Below are 21,203 nucleotides of genomic sequence, written 5' to 3'. Positions count from 1 at the left end.
CAGTAATCACAGCATGTAATTTATTTTGTTTTCAGAAAAAATCTATATTTCTTTTGAAGTATAATGTATCATTTATGCTATTTGTTTAAATATTTTAGCAGTATGTAAAGTTTAGTGCATTCCTATTAATTTAAAAAATGCTTATGCCACACTACCATATGTTCTGAAGTGCTAATATAAGTTAAAAACAAAGCATATTTTTTGTAGTTAATATGGACATATGTTGTCAGAGTAATGCCAAAGTAAACTCCTAATGGTCCTTTATATTTAATTTAATCTATTCAGAGTAGTGATGCATTTTAGTGAGATGGTCTGTAACACCTATTAATTAAAAATTCAAAATCTTACACTCGATCCCCAGCCATCTGCGTCCGCTGATTTACTATTCTGAGAATAACAGTGTTTATTTAAACCTTTTTGTATGCGTGGAGCAACTCCGTTTTTAAGTTATTGCTAACAATTGTGTCCACAGTTTTCAATTAGTTTTCAATTGATGAAGTTTTCATGTTCAATCTTAACTTTCCTATTCAGAGCCTAATAAGCTTCAATTGTGCATTGTTATGCCGTCACTAATCTGTTCATTTTCAATGAGGCCTGCAAGACATTTCTTTGCAATTGATTACAGGCCCCTCTAGCAGAAACAGTTTAACATGTGATTGCCATGAATTGTCTGTGTGCAATTAAAATAGACATTGGAATGGTATAGTGTACATTTCTTTATTTTATCACGTAAATTTAACAGATTGTTTAACAAATAAACATAAAATATTGTTTTAGTGCATGGATAAATCACAGTTTTCAACTAAGAAAAGGGTCAGGTGTCAAACCCATACTTTAAAATATGGCATAAATTTTGTCTTTTACAAAGGGTTTCAAAAAACAACAAACTAGACCACAGAAGTTTAAAACATACTTTCGGGACTGCAGTGATACCTCAATCGAGCCGTGTCAATTACTGTGTGAACAAGCATCTGCTTTATCTTAATTAGATGGGGGGAGGGAGGTGAATGACCACTGTTTATATTCATTTTCCTCATTAATTATGAAAAACTGCATTTAATTCATCTTGCATGGCGAGAGACTGGCTGCGCAGATGGAAGTCATAAGGGAAGTGGCTGTCTGTAGGCAACCTGAACATAGAGCTCTGCCCGAGGGGACCCCTGCCTGGCCCTGCACAGTAATGCATGCCATAATTGTAATTTTTCCCATAGTCCAAGGCCTCTTCTTGCTTCAGGGAAAATATCCCATTATAGTTCATAGAGGGAGGGCTTAAGGGACCTTCAAACTGAGGGCTGGTGCACTCGGGGGAAGTGCTTTCATAAAAGGATTCATAAGCACTACAATAATTGTATGGTTTTCCTGTCTTGGAATTGTCAAGGTTCCCATGACCTGGTGGGGTGCTAAGCTCAGGGCTGTGATATGGAGGGTAAATAGAAGTGTATGAGGATGTTGCATGATGCATTGTATCCCCACTCTGACCCATGAGAAAACTTCTGGCATTAAGCTGCAGGCACCCAGCCACCAAGTTTGTGGTTGGCTGGGACAACCCTTTGCATAAGTTTTGCACAAAGGTGAGCAGATCTGGTCTCTTCCCAATCCGCAAGATCTCTCCCAAAGCCCAAATGTAGTTTTTGGCCAGCCTCAACGTTTCTATTTTAGACAGTTTTTGCGTCTTAGAATAACAAGGTACAACTTTCCGTAAATTGTCCAGTGCATCATTGAGGCCATGCATCCTTCCCCTTTCCCTTGCATTAGCTTCTACTCGTCTCACTTTAATCCTTTCTATTCTGACCTTGGTCATCTTTTTTTTTCTTGGCCCCCTCCTCCTTGGCAATCCATTTTCATCCTCTTCCTCCTTGTCCTCCTCCTCTTCTTCTTGCTCTGTTTCCTCTTCAGGTGTCCTTTTGATATTTTTCCCATGTGACACTAGCTGTTTAGCACAGCTTTCTGGTTTCTTTGCTATTTTTTGCTCCTCGCTTTCCCGTACATATTTTCTACAAATCTGCGACTCCGTCATTACAACAGATTCATCAAATGGAAGAGTTAACATTGCTGCTTACAATTAAATCCCCTGAAACGACAAAACAATGTTTACATATATTAACAATAAATATAATTAATAAATCCCATAAGGACATACTTTACAATACTTCTGTTTTAAGGAAAAAAAAAAAAAAATACAAAATGATTTTCAGAGTATATAAAATAAAAACTCTTACAAAACTTCCTAAATGTTTATAAAAAAAAAAGCTGGACCACATAATTTTAAACTGTGTATGAAATCCATATCAGCTTCTTGAGTAAAACCCTCTAACAAATAAATCTGATCTGCCTAAATGAATTGTTATTTTGTTCATACAATGTATTTACACCTTTGGAACATAATAGTCAATTATGGAAACAATTAGTAGCAATCATCTTTTATCAAAGCAAAACAAATTTCTGATTCATAAAGTCAGTTATCTAGAATTAATTTATTAGCAAAATTATCATGTCTTCGATTATCTAAGCTTTCAAAAACTAGGAATCACTTGAGTGAGACAGAAAGGAAATGACGAGTGACATCTTTCTTTCCTCTATTAAAGTGTTCATGGGATCCCCTGCTTGCTGCTTGTCTAGATAAAAATGTCATTTTGATGTAAAATTATATTAAAATATTCCATGTGTGCAAATATAGGTAAAATTATAACGGCAGACTATTAAATAGCATGCACTGAGACACACGTGAATATACCTTGTACCTATACAAACAAGCAATTTATAAGAGAGTCATAATATTAGATCATTTTGAAAGCATTCTACAATATTCCTGTACATTTAACCTATATTTTTACCTTTTTGCAAGATTTGATTCTAACAAGTGACCACATTATAAGTAAAATAATTATAAGAATACACAATAGCAAACAATTACAACATTTAAAATATCACTTTCAAAATAGAAATAAGGTATAGCATGCAAAAGGTTTGTTACCTTTAGAATGATTTCAATCAACAATCAGTTTTCATTTTTTATCGCCTTCCAAATCAGTCCGAATGTCGCATTTTCTCCAGGAGTCTAGATATGTGTGTATCTCATTGATCTCTAAAAAAGTGACATTGATGCCAACTGCCAGAGCTGGTACCCATGCCATCTGCTAGTGACGTCACAGGACAGAGAACCACATGATGCGTTCCCTTGGGACCCTCATTCTGCACTGATCATCTGGCATCCCTGTAAGTGGGTACCAGTATTCATGTATCAACACAGAAGGTTAGACTGATAAAAAAAAAAATCTGCACCAGCATCTCACATACAGGCAATGCAGTTCCATCAGAGCGACTCCTTTTTTCCCATAGAATCTTAAGGGACACATTAAATAGAAGGCAGTAGAGCCAATGTTAAGTTCTCATCTCCAAATGACACAGCATGGAATGAGGTGAATGCATTCGTCTGATGCTATGTTCACTTGCTTACATTAAATTAACCCATTATTGATAATTAACAAATGAAAATGTCATGACAGAACAAGTCAGCAATGGAATGGGAAAAAAGTATTAATGTATTAGTGATTAGATTGTCATGATGCTGTAGTGAAAGAAATAAAACAATAGGAAACTATAAAGAAGTTAAAAGGTTATGAAATATATTATGTATCGTTTAGTATCATTATTTATATTGATTATATGATTTTCATATGCCTGAGATGTGTCCAACCTGAAGACTGTACATCATAGTTCTGTATGTATGCAGCTACACTAATGCCCAGAATATCAAAGGGAAAAGTTACCATTACAAAGTAAAATCATATTTTGAAGGCTGTGTAAATATATTTCGAATAACATAAAATAAAACTTCAATGAGATATTATATTACACAGCAGAATAAGATAGTTTGTGAGCTACATCTTTAAAAATGTATTACTTATATATTTAGGGTGTAGCGCAAATCTGTACATTTCATTTAGTGGCATTGTAACTATTTTGGTCATGCCCTGATGGACAATACATTTGTCCATTTGCACAGACAGTTTTGAACACCCATTGTACCTTGTGGTCTTTGACCTCTGTATGCAAAGGGTTTTTAAAGGTGAAAAAGTGTGTTTAAAAAGGTGTCAACCTAATTCATGAAAGTAAGGAGAGATCAAAACTGTCTTGATTTCAAAGGAAATAGTTGTGTTGTGTGTAATATGCAAGACATTTGTATTTAAATGCCTTACCGAGGTTAAAGTGCAACCACTTTGCCTAGGTTGAGCGAGCAGACACCACTGAAAATTACTTCCAGAGCAGTGTTAAAATGAAGGATTTTTTTGTGCAGATAAAAAAAACTATAAGATGCCAAATGAATTCTTGTAGGTTAATGTCTCATCTTGTGTGCACATAATGAAGTGTATGTTAGCGATATAGGCTCACACCTAACTGTAGCTAACTAGCTATGTATTAGCATTCATGCCAACAACCGCAAATGGAGATTCTGGACCTTCGTGTCCATGATCCTGATCCACCCTAACTGCATTTGGTGATACAAACAACCTCATACTCCACCCCTCTCTTGGTCATGGAAAATCAGGACTGTCCCAGGACTGTTGGCAGGTATGCATCAGCAACACCCATATTTGCCTCAATCTAACCAGCATCTAAAGCAAATGTTTACTCCTTTGACACCATCTGACTGCACAAAGCTATATACAGAGATGTAAAGTCAGACTCAACAGGTGTGAAAGCAGTCGTGTAACAATGAGGGAAGAAGCAGATTTTGTGCTGCATTGTGCTATATTTTTTTTGCTGTTGTTGATTTTTTTGGGGAAATGACCCCCTATGTCTTGTTAATTGAGTACTGTTATACAGCAGTGTGGTCCCTGACTTATAATCATTGTCTGTACTGCTGAAGTATGTTACCCGCTTTGTTTTTCTCTCCCCATAAACACCCTGTGTCTTTGCTCTTTGCTCCCTCCCTTCTAGCATTCTCCTTCAAATTAATCTTTGTTGTTGTCTTCAGCTGTTTTTTCCTCACTTGCCATCTGCTTTTCTCTTCTTTCCAACTACATTATTTTTGCTTTCCTGCTTATTCATTGCGCTAATTCTAATATATTCTTCTACACGCTGTCCACTGGAACAAAAATATAGATCTCATGTTCATTTGCTTTACTGGCAAAAAAAACCCTTCAACTGTATTTACCACTATTGCTCTATATATTTATGAAATATTAACTGGACATAGCTTGATAAACTAATACATCAATATCGTACAATCACTATATCATTATAAACAGCTTTTCAGTATTGTTCATGGAGAAATCAGAGACAGAAGAACCAGGAAGTGCTCTAGCTTCAGAAACATAGTTCACCCCTTTTCGTAACATTATGGGGAAAAATAATTATTCTTAAATTTATTGACATCAGTCATTGAAGCCATGATTATCACGTAGATTTTTTGTTCTTAGATATGATATTTTAAAATAATAAAAATAATATTATTACATAGGTTTGGTTAGCCAGACTGAGAAGTCATCATTTTTTACACTGTAAAACAAGAAGTATCTACAATTTTCAGACACTTTTAATGGAAATTTCAGTTTTAATTTCAGGTGAATACTGAATTCTGTCACAAAGTAGTCTGATGAATTCCAAATCAAAGACAAACCCTAATCTGTATATTAAGTAAGCCTGTCACCTACACACAGTAGAAGCAGCCATTTTGTAGCATGAAGTAATATCCTTGAGATTGCAGCTTATCAATGTACTGGGAACCAGTAACATCTCTGAGGCACCTCACAGCCAAATATTCAGGAGGAGCTGATTTCTAATGAATTGATATGCTGCTTTTTAATGAATATTGAATCACTCTAAAAAATGGGCACCACCCCTGTGTGCCAGGTATATATTAAGCAGGGGTTGAATACCTTTGCTCAGGTGGGAGAATGTGAGGAGCTAAACTGAGGAACAGAGTTAGACTGGCACTCTTTCTCCTCCTAGCAAAGCTGCCACTTCTTCATATGCTTATATCAGCAGTAGCATGCATTGAGAGTGGGAAATTAGTGGGTTAGAGTACAATTATGCTGGTCGTAACTTTAGGCATGCTGAGCTTATCATATACGTGCAATATCCACCTTCTGATATCAGTTGGAGGGGAGGCAGCAGTGACTGTATGGGGGGAGATGAAGTCAAAGCTAGATAGCAATATAGCAACCCGTTTTTAAAGTTCATTTGAAAAAATGATTATAAAATGAATACTTGCGGGAAAGGAGGTGGTGATGGCAATACATGCTGCCTTTGATGAATTAGGGCCACAAATGAAAAAAATTGTATCTTTATTTTTAAATCTGCTTTGCCTGTGTTGTCTTACTTTAGGTTTTAGCAATACTTATAGGTTATCTGCTTCATTCTGCTGTTATTCCATCAAATCTGGAAATGCTAGATCAGCATTGTAGGAGTGCAGCAAATATTTTAATATTGCAGACATTACACCAATGGCCCCAAATATCTTTCTACATATGATGAGTAGCAATAGTGTTGGAAGGCCATTTGCCTGAAATAACTGATATCGGGTCTGTCTTCCACCAACTATATGACACAATAATGGATTCAGGGGTATATTTACTAAACTGTGGGTTTGAAAAATTGGAGATGTTGCCTATAGCAACCAATCAGATTCTAGTTATTTATTAAATACATTCTACAAAATGACAGCTAGAATCTGATTAGTTGCTATAGGCAACATCTCCACTTTTTCAAACCCACAGTAAATATTAGTAAATATACTCCTTAGTCTTTTCTGCTTTTCCAGTGCCAATTTATACTATGAGTTACTAGGTACTGTGGTCTTTTTTAGATGTCCTACTGTTACTTATTGTGCTTATAAGAAATCCATATATGAGAAATTCCATGCGATTAAACAAGGCTCATGTCTTGAGATGATGATGCTAAGACATCCCAAAATGTAGATCCAATAAACCTTTATTAATCATACAGGATGGATAGTATACAGATTCCATAATAGTGCATTATATATTTGATGGTTGCAGTAACCCAGGAACCATTCACCAGAGAATGCTAGTAATGTTGCATATTTATCCACTCATCTAAGACATTTTAAGCTATTATTAGTGCTATTATCAGTGTGCTGCATCAAAAACGGGAATTTAGTTCTATATATTGTGATAAATAGACTTGCAACAAAGTCTTCTCTTTCTGGCCAGTCAATACACTCAAATAAAATATGAATTATATCATCATTTCCTTAAGTAGCTACAAAACCACCAAAAGTGTCTTAGGAGATTGCAGAAGTTAAATCTCTTCTTGTTTCTGACATGTGTCCACATGTTATTGCACCCTGGTTTATATTTAATAATCATGGTGAGCACAATTTATCTCTAGTTTTGCAATATATGGAGTTCATAAACAAATTTTTCTCCTCCAGCTTGTGTCAGGTAATTCCCATGGTGTTCAATAAAGCTGTTATTGCTTGTAGAGTAGTTGCCTTTGAAAGCTGTGTACAGGTAATGCTCAACCCATTTACAAATCACAGCAATAACATGGAAAGGACCCTCAAACTAAAGGTTGAGTGAAATAATGCATCTAAAGTACATCTGAGATGTCACGGGGGCGTATTATTCGATGTGAATAAAAAATAGCGAAAAAGACGCAAATTGCATTATATCCCAATAATTAATGAGATTAGTTATTAATAAGATCAAACGCATTGTATCATTATTATGACAAGTTTACAAATGAATGACTGAGAAAAATGCACAACATTTAAGAACTGTTACATAAAAAAATTTGTATAGGGGGTCGGGATACATCATTAAGATAAGCTACAATAAAAAGTAGGTTTTCATTATGAATGGAAGAGTAAAAGTCCTGCGAGTTCAGAGGTCTGCACTCTGCTGTAGGGTGTGAAGTGTGTTCATGTAGTGGGTCATAAATCCAGGTGTTAGATTGAGTCATTTCATCAATGACTGGAATGTTCTCATCAGCTTGAATTCCCAAATTTTTCTCTTCCTGTCATTTTTAAAAAAAACTTATACTGTGTTCTGGTCCGAGAAGTGTTTACCTACGGGGGTGTCCAGAGTCTTCTTTATTGTGTGTCTGTGTAAATTCATCCTGGATTGCAGTTTCTGCTTGGTCTCTCCAATGTAAAATCCCTCAGGGCACCTTGTACACTGTATCATGGACTTCTTTATGTGTCCTGGGTGAAAGCTGTTCCATCTCAGATATGCTGGGCGGCCTGTAGGTTTATGATAGACTGATGTTTGTATAGTATTGTTGTTATTGTATAGGGTCATGTCAAGGAAATGTATCTGAGATTGTGAGTAGTTTAGAGTGAGTCTAATGGCAGCTCATCTTCAGAAAGAGTCCAGATAAGTAGCAAATCATCACGAACTCCCAGCCTGTCCCAGATACAGCAATCTGAAGAGCTGGGCGTGACTGGTGTTACCTTAGTTAATTAACAATGAATACACCTTTTCTGCCACCACAAAGGATTTATTATGGTGTCCTTACATTCACCAGATTCATTTATTAATGTTTCACACTTAAATCACATACACATGTAGCATGAGCCTACCTGGGCTTCGTAAATTCACAAAGAATCACGGAGAGTACGCTAGATAAAATATGTTTAATCTGAAATATGTTTACAAGGCTTGTTTACAAAAAGGTAATAAACAGACATACAATAGGTTTTGCACAAAAGAGTTTCAGAAAATAAAATAGAAAATAAAACCAGAGACTTTACTTACAAGTACAGGATTTGGCGTGTGAGGATTACTCATTGAGGAGAATGGCACATTTCAACCTTGACAGGCTCCCTCAAAGAAATGTCAATGGAATATGTCATTCTTATGTTCACATACTTTAATATTTAATATTTTTAGCACATTTAATATATAGGAGCACATTCTTTTATATTCTGTGATAAATAATGGATACGAAAAGTAGGATTTTATTAATTAGTTTGAAACATTTATCAAATCTGCAAGTATGCGGAAGGATTTTTTTTACATAGTTAAGTGGTAATCCTATTATAGCAATGCTAAACAAAATGTTGTTAGTGTTATTTAAATCTTTATATCATGTGTATGTTAAAAGCAATTATGAATATTATGAGCATGGTTAGGGGGATTAGACTTCCCATATCTTCCTAGCAGTGCTCCTGCCCAGATTACCACCTAACATCCCCAATGTGCCCAAAATTAAAACATAGATATGTGGACTGTCCCCAACTATACCCAGTGTAATCCGCATCACCTTAACGGTAATGAATCCTTATTTAGCCCCAACCAAGATCAACTGTAAAATGCACCTAAAACCCCAACCAGCACCAACATTAACGTTGTCCTAGAAAAATATCACCTTGTAGTGCTGCATACTCATTTTCCAGTACAATGATTTGTCTCACACCATAAAGAAAAATTTACCTAGATAGTAACAATAATTGGAAGCCCTCAAAAATTGGGTGATCTAAGGGATCTGGTGTCATGTAGCACTTTAGTGCCTGCTATAAGCCTCTAGGCTGTTAGAGCAGGTACTGCAGTATCTTTCCATTCTCTCTATGTTCTCTTGTTATGTATATTGTCTCTCCATTATGTGCCTGTGTTCTCCACTCTAATAATCTCAGATGTACTGACTTTCTAGCAACTTTAAGGAGTTAGAACACTGGAAGTGGCTAGAGAATTTTGTGGCTTTTCCTGTGTACAAACCTACTTTGTTTTTTTTGATCTATGCTTGATGTGTTCTTGTCTTAGTCCCAGTCAGTGGCTTGTGCCTTCTGTTCTTAAATTAGTCTGTGGGTTTGTGCACCGTGTCTCCTTCATCCTCTCCATCTTTTTTGTCTTGTGTATCCTGTTCTCCTGTCACATTTTATTCCCTATTGATGTTATCTTACCTTGTGTCTTTGTCATGGTCCTGTCACCATTCAAGCCCTGGGGTTTCGAAGTACAGAGGGCAGTTCCAAATGGAAGGGGACTGCTATAGGCCCAAGAACCCACTGGGCCTAGTAATTCTGTTCTACATTGGTGATTTGGGTTTTTGATCCTTTCTTTTCCTTTTGTTTTTCCTGCCTCAGTCATATACTTTGTTGTGCCATTTTTATATTGCCCTGGTATTGACCTTTGCTTGTTTGGTTTTGACTTTATGCTCTATGGCTCCTGACCCTGGCCTCAGTACTTACAGTTCTCTTGCCATGACTCTTACTTTTGGTTGATATAACTGTCTTTTGTTATGTTCATATGAGTCATAGTTCCTTTATCTATAATTTCCCAACCTACCCACTCTCACCATTTAGTTAAATCCTGTCCTGGGATTTTGATTCTCCACTTACTGACCAGAGTTTACCTGCTGATCTTTGCTTATGGTAATGTTAAAAAATGAACATGTTGGAGACACTTCATTGTCTAAGTTTGCAATAACTAGCGGATTCTCAGTGCAACCTTTCCGGTTGAAGTTCTCATATTATTAATCTTTGAACTCTTTCACTGCCAAAAGTTGAAGACATCTTGCACACAATCTACAAGTCAAATTCAGACTAAATTTTATATTAGTTAGAATCACTTTAACATAATTTGCAGATTCTTTCCAAAACAAGCAGTTTCAGCTTTATTTGACAGACAAGGAATAGCTTGTTAGTTAATTTGCAGGTAAGCACTATACAAGCATTCACTGAAAGATGTCCCGAGGGACCTGTATCCCAAGAGCATATGAGGTTGTTACTGTAATAACTAAGTAAATAGTCTCAATACCACTAATTAACCAGAGATGTATAAGCACTGATTTATCAACATCTCTTATTCTATGTGAAAATTAAAAACAAATATTGCCTAAAATAGAAATGTAGCATTACATCTATTTATTGACATTATGAATCAGGAAAGTAAGTAAAAGGGATATGGTTTTTTTTTGTAAAATGCATTTACAATAAGTGACCTTGTTCATTTCTACTGGAAAATGTGAAAATAATTATGGTTGTTATTTCTCTGATCCCAAAGATTGCTGGGAGACTGATTCATGACTCAAATGTCACATAAGCAGTAGTTGCTATGCAAATGGATATAAATTATTTTAAAGTTAAAACATAAATGTGTTGCAGTATAAGAGTCGCTATATAAGTAATCTCCCTACAGTACAGGGGCAGGCTGGCCTGGGGGCACGGGGGCAGCGGCCCCCCGGGCCGCTCGGTCAGACCGCTACTCGGGCCGGGGGGGTAGGCCGGCTGGCCACCCCCGGATGCAAAATACAGCACTTTCCCCCGCGGCCGCATCTGATGACATCAGATGCGGCCGCGTCAGCGCACAGGCGGCCGCATCACATGACAGGGGATGCGGCCCCGTCATCAATGACGCGTCCGCATCCCCTGTCATGTGATGCGGCCGCCTGTGTTCCCCCCGGGCTTCCCTCTCCCAGCCCGCGCCTGCTACAGTACCTAGGAAGGTGTGAAATTCTCACTGATTCTCAATATAGACTTCCCTGAGTTCGACACAGGTCTTCCTTTATTATTTAGCAGACAAAAAGGAAATTCCAGTAAAATAGAGTGTTCCTCTCTGATACACACTTCATCTCACCATTACTCGAGAATTCACACTCATTAACTTTTTTCTTTAGTTTTAAGAAGAGACAATAATTACTGGGAGCTACTGGACTATATGGTGGATGGTTCTATTCAACAAAGTCATAGCCATTTACAACAACTTATTTTTTGGCTTGTGAATGGGAATATTGGCAGAAAAAAGCAGTCTCACACAGAGTTTCCGATTTATGGCATCCTTTAAAATCTATCAGCACCTTGTTCTTTACTTTGTTCATGTGCAGTATGCATCCTATCAACAGGGCTCCTTTTGAATCCTAAAACACATTGACCATGATCTTCCCAGCAGATCACAGTTTTTTCAGTATGTAAAATTTCTTGGTAGTAGGAGATCAATTCTTCTTCCATTGTGGGGATTCTTAATTCTTAATCTGCTTCATAATCTCTCAAATTCACCTCAGAAAATTAAACATGCCACTGCTAATAAAGTTCAAGGAGTTGTTGTGGATAGATCACACAGCGCTTGCACTGAAATCTCAAATTGCGTTAGTCATTAATAAAGTGGTTACAATAGAAAGAGAGCATAGTCATATAGCAATGCACAATGCCATAGGAAAATTGTTTACATTTTTATAAATCATAGTAGCAGAACTTACAAATTTATCTATTGTAATACACATTTTTACGTAACATCACAAGATAATAATTTTAAGAGCAAATTAGTTTTTGCCGAATAACATGTTACAGGACTAAAAAATACCAGTTTATAAAGCAGCTTTTCCCAAGCAAAATTAGCCCTTAACAGTCATCTGTTAGTTTCTATACATCTTGCATTCTATTAGTTAAGCTATATCATTAAATCATAGACCTAGATAAGTTAATTATACAAATACCTCATTTTGTACAATTTTAAAGAACAACAGAAAGGTATCAATCACTGAATTATTCCCTATATTTATCATCTAAAAAAATTCTCTACTTTTCACTATATCTGATCAATTGGTTTTGCCCAATAATACTCAGGTGTTTTGGTTTTGGTTTTGGATCTGGTTTTAATTAAACATTGTGAAAAATAGGTAAAATCATGATTTTGAGCTCTTTTTGTACCTACATTACTGTTTATAGCATTAACATTAATTTTCAGTAAATTACAGTCCCTTTTCTAATGATCTCTTCAGAACTGCCATCCCACAACTGAAATAGTTTGAGAAAATCACTGAACCCCATAAAGTGTGGAATTCTTCCTAGTTACTAGTTCATGCTGGGTGTGATACATGTGTTCGACAGTTAGATGATCAACATTTATATGGTTGACACCAAAATATAGACAGGGTTGGAAAGTGGACAATAATGAAATTGCCAGTATTATTTTGGCAACAAATTTAATGTAGACAGTATATTTCGGTTGACAACAATATCCTTAACCCTAGCCCTATTCCTAGCCCTAGCCCTATCCATAATTATATAATACTGTCAACATTTGAATTGTCGATGTAATGTTGCCGACTTTCTGAATGTTGACCATATGAATGTCTAGCTGTCGACCACACACCTTTGTAAATGTGAGGATCAGTAGTAATGCCAAAGATAAAGACATAAAAATTGAGGCTGCTACTATAGAACTTGCTAAAGTGCAACAGGATGAGGGAGATAATTGTGTATCTGAAAATATTACATTGTGTTGTATTTGAAGAAGATAATGAGGATAATGATGTATGTGTCCAAGCAAGTCAGCACCAGTGGTACCACTTCATGCCCATGATAAATGCATTATCATGCTTGGGCAAAAGACCAAAAAATCCATCTCTTACATGCGGAAATATTTTTATCCCAACCCAGACATTTGTCAAGGCATCTTTAGGCCTTTGTGATGTCACAAGTAGAGATGGGCAACTCCTACCTTCATCATCATCATCATCATTATCATCATCATCATTTAATTTAGCACCAGCAAATTCCATAGCACTTTACAATTGAGAACTAAAACAGTAATAAAACAATACTGGGTAATACAAACAGACAGAGAGGTAAGAAGGCACTTTGGTCAAACTTACAATCTCCGTTACGTTATTTGCAGCAAGTTCATTTAAGTCGTTTATGAAAAGGTAGAAATTCATGAGTAATAAAGAAGTCCAGCATCAGCTAGCAGCAGAATGGATAGACACCTAATGAAACTTTTACCGCCAACACCTTCATCGTCAACCTCCTCATTATTAGTATATAGTCCAGCATCCAATTTTCAAATGCAAACTGACTCCCCTAATGTAATCTATGATTCATAAGAGGCATCACTGTGTGCTACAGCTGCTGCTGCTGCTGCTTGGGGTGAAACTTCTATACAGAAGGGTGCCAAGCAGAGTAAGCATAGATTAATATTCCAAAAATCAAAGTTCCAAAACTATAAGCTCCACCTGATTGACCCTTGGAAATATACCGTTGTTTGGTTACACAAGGGACCCACAGAATATCGGGACATATCTAATACTGTGGCTCCAAGTATAAAACTCAGAACCTACTATTAGGAATCCTATTTATAGGATACTAGCAGGGTCACCCAGCGTTGCGCGTGTCTGATTTGTAATGTGTAGCAGTTTTTATATATTAGCAAATTATTTAGTAAATAGACCAAAAATGCTATTTAGAAAATAAGATTTGTTGCTTTGTTGTGTAGTCATTATGTCGTGTTGTGGCGAGGTTTCCTTCCAGCAGTCAAACAATTACAACCAAAGATAATGTTTTCAATATTTGTCGGTCTGTCGATTTGTCGCATTGTCGTGTTGTCGCTGTGTGGTCTAATAGGTCATTTGTTCGATACTAAATAACTATGCAAGATCTGTCAGCTTTATCTTGAGAGCTGTTGAAGATATTCACCAAACAAACAAACTGTTGCAACCTTAACAGGTAGAAGAGTGCCAGTGCTAATTCTGATTGACACTGGCAGACTAAGGGTACGGAGTCTAACGAGTTCCCCAGTATTCACCAAGAACCGCCGCAAGGCAGGATGGACTTTGCTGCCAAGAACTCTCAGGTCGTGGTCCCCTGGATTGCCTCAGGATTAGGGCCAGACTGGGACTAAAAATCAGCCCTGGCATTTAAAGCACATAGGCCCACCTGCTGCGGGCTCCATGCACTATATTGTTGCACACTGATACTGGTGCAGTGCGCGTTGTTGGTGCAGTACAACATGATGTAGTGTGTGTGGGGGGGGGTATTTATTTCTCCTAATGACCCTAAAACATTACATTGTTAGCACCCCAATTACATGAATTAATACCATAGCAATACATTATTAGTACCCAAATTACAGCAATAAATAACATCCCAAACACACTCATACTACATCAATACCCACCCACATTACAGTAACCAGCATCACCCCCCACATTACAGCAACCAGCATCACCCCCCACATTACAGCAACTGGCATCACCCCCCAAATTACAGCAACCAGCATCACCCCCCACATTACAGCAATACCCTCTCCTACTTAGTAGCAATACTAAGCCCCAAACACACTACAACAATGCCACCACCATGCCACCCCATACTACAGCAATACCACCAATTATACAGGCGCCATTGTAGGAAACCAATGTTTCGCTTTTTTCAAATCTCCCACAAAATAGCAACAACAGAATACTTACACACATGTAGGTAACAGGTACCCTTTTCCCTCAATTAAATAGTAATGGCAGAATTTTCATGAATCATTCCACATGAATGGAATGGCTCTTTCACAAATACCGGTATATCGGAAAAAACATAACTATTGAATGATCATTTGAACCCACGCGACCGCATTAAAAGTATTTCCAACTACAGCAAAATGTCAGAGAATTTTTTTTTTTTTTACCGCAGTAACTGAATATGCGTCTTTTCTATTTATTTTGAATAACACAGTATATAAATTAAGGGGGATAGAGGAGTTGGGTGAGAGATAATTGTGATCCATCAGTTTGATTAGATAGGAAAATTTAGATTATTTACCTGCAGACGTCTACCCCCTTGACTTACAGGCAGGGTCGACGAGGAATTTTGGGCCCCGGTACAGTAACTTATTTGGGTCCCCGTCATATTTAACAATGATAGACTTGACTTTGGCAGAAGTTCATATTATGCCACACCGTAGTGCTCCCAGTTCATATTATGCCACACCGTAGTGCCCCCAGTTCATATTATGCCCCATCGTAGTGCCCCCAGGTCATATTATGCCACATAGTATTACCCTCAATTCATATTTGGCCATGCAGTAGTGCCCACAAATCATATTATGGCATAGTAGTGCCTCCAAACCATATACCATACAGTAGTGCCCCCAAATCATATTATGCCACAATAGTGCCTCCAAATCATATTATGCCACAATAGTGCGCCCAAATAACATTATGCCATACAGTATTCCCCCCAAATAACATTAGTGCCCAGACAAAAACTCATTCACAAATAAAAATTGGTACAGCATATCAGAAACTGAGGGGCATATTCAATTATCGGCGGAAACGCCGAAAATCCTGCGGTCCACGCACTATTACCGTTATTACGGTAATAGTGCACGGAAAAACAGTTAACACGGTAATTTTCTCACTGGATTTCCAACTAACTACTACCGTTGTTAGTTTTTACGCGGCGGGACTTCCGGAGAATTGAATATGTCCCTGAGAGTGTGAGTCCCAGGAGCAGCTTAATACACCATTTACAATGCAAACAAAAATAGATATATTGACACAAACAAAGATAAAATTTATGACAAGCAGTGTTTTTTCCTCTTAATTAAAAATCTCTGCACAGATAAATATGCAAGAAACATTACAGCGCAATAATGAGCAATACATAGTGTTTAAAACGTCATCAGATACACAGTAGTGCCCCCAGTTCAACAAAGGATGGTTAAAAACACATTGCACCCGAGAAAATATATGAACTTACCTAATTATGGCATCCTGTGTTCTGTTCTCCTACTGGGCGCGCTGGGCGAGGAGTGATCAGCAGCTGTCAGCTCACACAGCAAGTCGGGAGCAGGGACAGAGGGCAGTGTTCGAAGTGGAAATATAGAAGTGGGGGTATACAAAATATAAGTGAATGGAGTATGAAGGCTTGATTTTTTTAACTCTTGTCCCCTCTGTGCATTCCCATTCTTCATTACTACTTGTGTTTTATGCTGCATCCCTGACTTTCCCATTCTTAAGATGTCTCTCCCTTTACACTTTCTTTTACCTATGCCCCTGCGCCATCTTCTCCTTTGTCCCTCTCACATATCTTCCTGCACCACCTTCTCCCCTGGCTCTCTCACACCTCTTCCTGATCCCCCTTCCACACTGGCTCTCTCACCCCTCTTCCTGCACCCCCTACCCCCCTGGCTCTCACCCCTCTTCCTGCACCCCCCTTTCCCCCTGGCTCTCACCCCTCTTCCTGCACACCCTTCCCCCTTGGCTCTCTCACCCCTCTATCTGCACCCCCTTTTTCCCTGGCTCTCACCCCTCTATCTGTACCTCCTTTTTTCCCTAGCTCTCTCACTCCTCTCCCTGCATCCTCTTTTTCCCTGGCTCTCACCCCTCTTCCTGCACCCCTTCCCCCCTGGCTCTCTCAGTCCTCTCCCTGCACCTCTTCCCCCTGGCTCTCACCCCTCTATCTACACCCCTTTATCCATATCTCTCACCCCTCTATTTGCACCCCCTTTTTCCCTGGCTCTCACCCCTCAATCTGCACCCAATTTTTCCATGGCTCTCACCCCTTTCCCTGCACCCCCTTTTTCTCTAGATCTCACCCCTCTTCCTGCACCCCCTTCCCCTGGATCTTACCCCTCTATCTACACCCCTTTATCCATGGCTCTCATCCCTCTATTTGCACCCCCTTTTCCCTGGCTCTCAGCCCTCTATCTGCACCTCCTTTTTCCCTGGCTCTCACCCCTCTCCCTGCACCCACTTTTTCTCTGGCTCTCACCCCTCTTCCTGCACCCCCTTCCCCTGGCTCTTACCCCTCTATCTACACCCCTTTATCCATGGCTCTCATCCCTCTATTTGCACCCCCTTTTTCCCTGGCTCTCACCCCTCAATCTGCACCCAATTTTTCCATGGCTCTCACCCCTCTCCCTGTACCCCCTTTTTCTCAAGATCTCACCCCTCTTCCTGCACCCCTTCCCCTGGCTCTTACCCCTCTATCTACACCCCTTTATCCATGGCTCTCATCCCTCTATTTGCACCCCCTTTTCCCTGGCTCTCAGCCCTCTATTTGCACCTCCTTTTTCCCTGGCTCCCACAACTCTCCCTGCACCCCCTTTTTCTCTGGCTCTCACCCCTCTTCCTGCACCCCCTTCCCCCCTGGCTCTCTCAGTCCTCTTCCTGCACCCCCTTCCCTCCTGGCTCTCACCCCTCTATCTACACCCCTTTATCCATGGCTCTCACCCCTCTATCTACACCACTTTATCCATGGCTCTCACCCCTCTATTTGCACCCCCTTTTCCCTGGCTCTCACCCCTCTATCTGCACCCCCTTTTTCCCTGACTCCCACTTCTCTATCTGCACCTCCTTTTTCCATGGCTCTCTCAGTCCTCTCCCTGCACCTCTTTCCCCCTGGTTCTCTGTTCTCTCCCTGCACCTCTTCCCCCCTGGCTCTAACACCTCTATCTACACCCCTATATCTATGGCTCTCACCCTTCTATTTGCACCCCATTTTCCCTGGCTCTCACCCCTCTATCTGCACCCCCTTTTCCCTGGCTCTCACCCCTCTATCTGCACCCCCTTTTTCCATGGCTCTCTCAGTCCTCTCCCTGCACCTCTTCTCCCCTGTCTCTCTCAACTCGCGGCACCCCCACACCCCCCCCCACGAAAATCGCGGCACCCCCCGCGACCCCCCCCCCTGCGACCCCCCAGCAAAAATCGCGGCACCCCCCTGCGACAATCGTGGCACCCCCCCCTCAACCCCCCAGCAAAAATCGCGGCACCCCACCCTGGGTAAAAAAATCTGGCAATTGTGTCCAGATTGCAGGGCACAATGCATGATGATGGAGGGAGCAGAGAAGCCCTCATCCGGCACATAACAGAGGTGGCTGGTTCCTGGAGAGGAGCCAGCCACCAGGAAGTGTCGGGCCGGCCCATCTAGCCATCGTGCCTTCTGGCATTTGCCAGAAGTGCCAGATGGCCAGTCCGGCCCTGCTCAAGATGCTGCACTATGGCATGAAAAGTAGTAGGCGAGAGTGCACAGGCTGGAGTCAAGAACACGGCAGATCAGGTAGTAAATAGCCAGACAGGTTAGAGTCTGGTGCACGGGAGATCAGGCAAAGAATAGTCAGACAGGACAGGATCTGGTACCCAGGTGATAAGGCAGCGAGTAGTCAGACAGACAGAGTTTGGTACAACGGGAATCCATCAGCGAGTAGTCAGAATGACAGGGTTTGATACACAGAAGATCAATCAGAAATTCTCTCACGGAGAGTAAGGCTGAATCACCAACACAGGGAACAGTAAAGGAGTCAGAAGCTATGATGCTCTTACACAGGACAAGTGTCAGAGCGGGGTTAAAGTAGAGGGAGAGATTTCAAAAACCCTCCCCGACAGGCGACTCATGTGACACACTACCAGGAAGCACTGACAGCAATTTGATCGGAGAACAGCGCTGGAATACAAAAGGCAAGTCTGTGACACAAACAGTCAAACTTATATATATATATATATATATATATATATATATATATATATATATATATATATTACTGGAAAAATAATCTACAGACTCAAACTGTACTTTAACCCAGTGATCTCCATATAAAACCCATTCTCCTATATCACAACCAGCTGTTTTATTTCAGACATGTCTTTATCTGATGTTCATCTATTCTTGTTTTTTGATTCATATGTTAAGGAGATTTAAAGTTTTATCTCTGTTAAAGCAAACTTTTCGTCTAATTTTGTTTAACCTGTATATTAATACACTACCATGCTAATTATATATCTTTTGTTTTTATGTACTAAATATATCATGCTTCATTTTTACTTGCGCCTTTGGGAATTATCACTATTTCTGTTAAAACTTAGAGGGTTGGAACACCCTTCTTTCCTCAGATTCCCAAATTTTGGCTGCATTCATCCACAAAGGAAGCGCAGGTTACCCAAAATTTCAAATAGACCTATTTCTCCCCTATTAGCACTAACATTAATTAATAGCATTCAGAATAGATAGATAGACCTACTTCCCCCCAACATGCCCTGACATTAAATGAATGGTACTCACATTAATAAATAAACCTATTTTCACCTGAACAGCCCCAATATTAAATAATTAGTATTCCTGTTTAATAATAAATCAGCCGCATATTAAATTAATAGCCCCCAAACCACCTGAACATTAATTAAATAACGCTATCACACAACCTTAAATTAATACTCATTACTATGACACACTATCAAATGAAATAGTCCCCATCATCAATACATTGCCAACTATACATAAATTAATATTACCCACTCACTATTAAATGATTATCACGCACCCTCACCATTAAATTAATGCTCAGCCTCCACCTACAGTAAAAGACCTCCGCCCACACTTACCTTCTACCATCTGGATATGCAGATTTCAGAGGCAGACTCTTCTGTCTGCTTGTCTTTATTTCCTTGCTGTCAGCAGAAAATTCTAGCAAACTGATCTCAATATAAACTGCAGAAAAATCACAGCTTTTGCAGTATAAATAGCCCTGTCCGACCATCTCCATGTGATTTGCTTAACACATGATTGCAGCCTACATCCTATCCACTTGCTATCATTTCTAAAATTGCAAAATTAGAATGGGGGGTGGGGGCTATAAATAGAAGACATCGATCCAGAATTCGCAAGATCCAATTTTCTACCAGAAGTGACATTTTGCCTCATTTTCAGATCTGAATTTGTAGCACGAAACAGGGTCATGTTTCAGGTCACCCCGGAACCCCAAAATTCAGATCTGATGGATTTCTCTGAACTGCTCATCTCTAATATATATATATATATATATATATATATATATATATATATATATGCACACATATATATACAGATATATATAGATATATATATACAGTGCTTTTTTTGTAAGAAAAAAGGTGCCGGAACTCACCTCTTTCTGCCCCTCATTTTTCTGTTGCCCTCTCTTTCTGCCCCCCTCGTTTTACTGTAGCCCACTCTTTCTGCCCCATCATTTTTTCCCTCCTGATGAAGTTCAAACTGAACGAAACGCGTTGAGGCTGTTCACTATCACCCACTCCTGGTACATTTGAGACTATACTGTCTTCCTGGTCTTTGAGAGTGATCCCTTTGAGAACTTCTGTGTGGAGCCCATTGGTGTTTACCTCATGAAATATCCAGAGATCTACACTGTTAAGCAGTATTCCCTTTATCCGAGGATTTCAGATAAGCTTTTAAACTTTATATACATTGTGAGTGTGCATTTTTTATATGCTGAATAAATTATTTGTATATAAATACTACACTATATGGCTCTTTCCTCTTATAATACATCGGCTGAGTGGAGTTTGTGAGCTGTGACTGTGCTGTGACCGGTGATCCAGATATATTATATCCATGCAAGCTATCTATACATCTGTTCCTGACCTACTAGGCTGATTGGAGGCCACGTTCAGGCATTCCAGATACGGATAAGCTGTTTATTTATACCTGTTTGGTACGCTGCCACTTATTACTTTTTATTATATTTCACTGGTGCCTTTGA

General features: G+C 39.2%; 1 protein-coding gene across 1 annotated transcript; it reads right to left on the bottom strand.

The window, feature by feature from the left end:
- Window positions 1-696: 696 nt before the first annotated feature.
- Window positions 697-3,391, bottom strand: NEUROD6 (neuronal differentiation 6). Its single transcript, XM_075211291.1, has 2 exons — window positions 2,975-3,391; window positions 697-2,071 (listed from the first exon to the last, which is right to left on the bottom strand). Exon 2 carries the CDS (start codon window positions 2,048-2,050, stop codon window positions 1,037-1,039), a length of 1,014 nt encoding a protein of 337 aa, XP_075067392.1. The 5' UTR covers window positions 2,051-2,071; window positions 2,975-3,391; the 3' UTR covers window positions 697-1,036.
- Window positions 3,392-21,203: the final 17,812 nt, after the last annotated feature.

Source organism: Mixophyes fleayi, chromosome 5, assembly GCF_038048845.1.
Source record: "Mixophyes fleayi isolate aMixFle1 chromosome 5, aMixFle1.hap1, whole genome shotgun sequence".
Taxonomy (NCBI): Eukaryota; Metazoa; Chordata; class Amphibia; order Anura; family Limnodynastidae; genus Mixophyes; species Mixophyes fleayi.
Note: the sequence above shows the minus strand (reverse complement) of the source record. Positions and strands in the feature narration are given on the sequence as shown.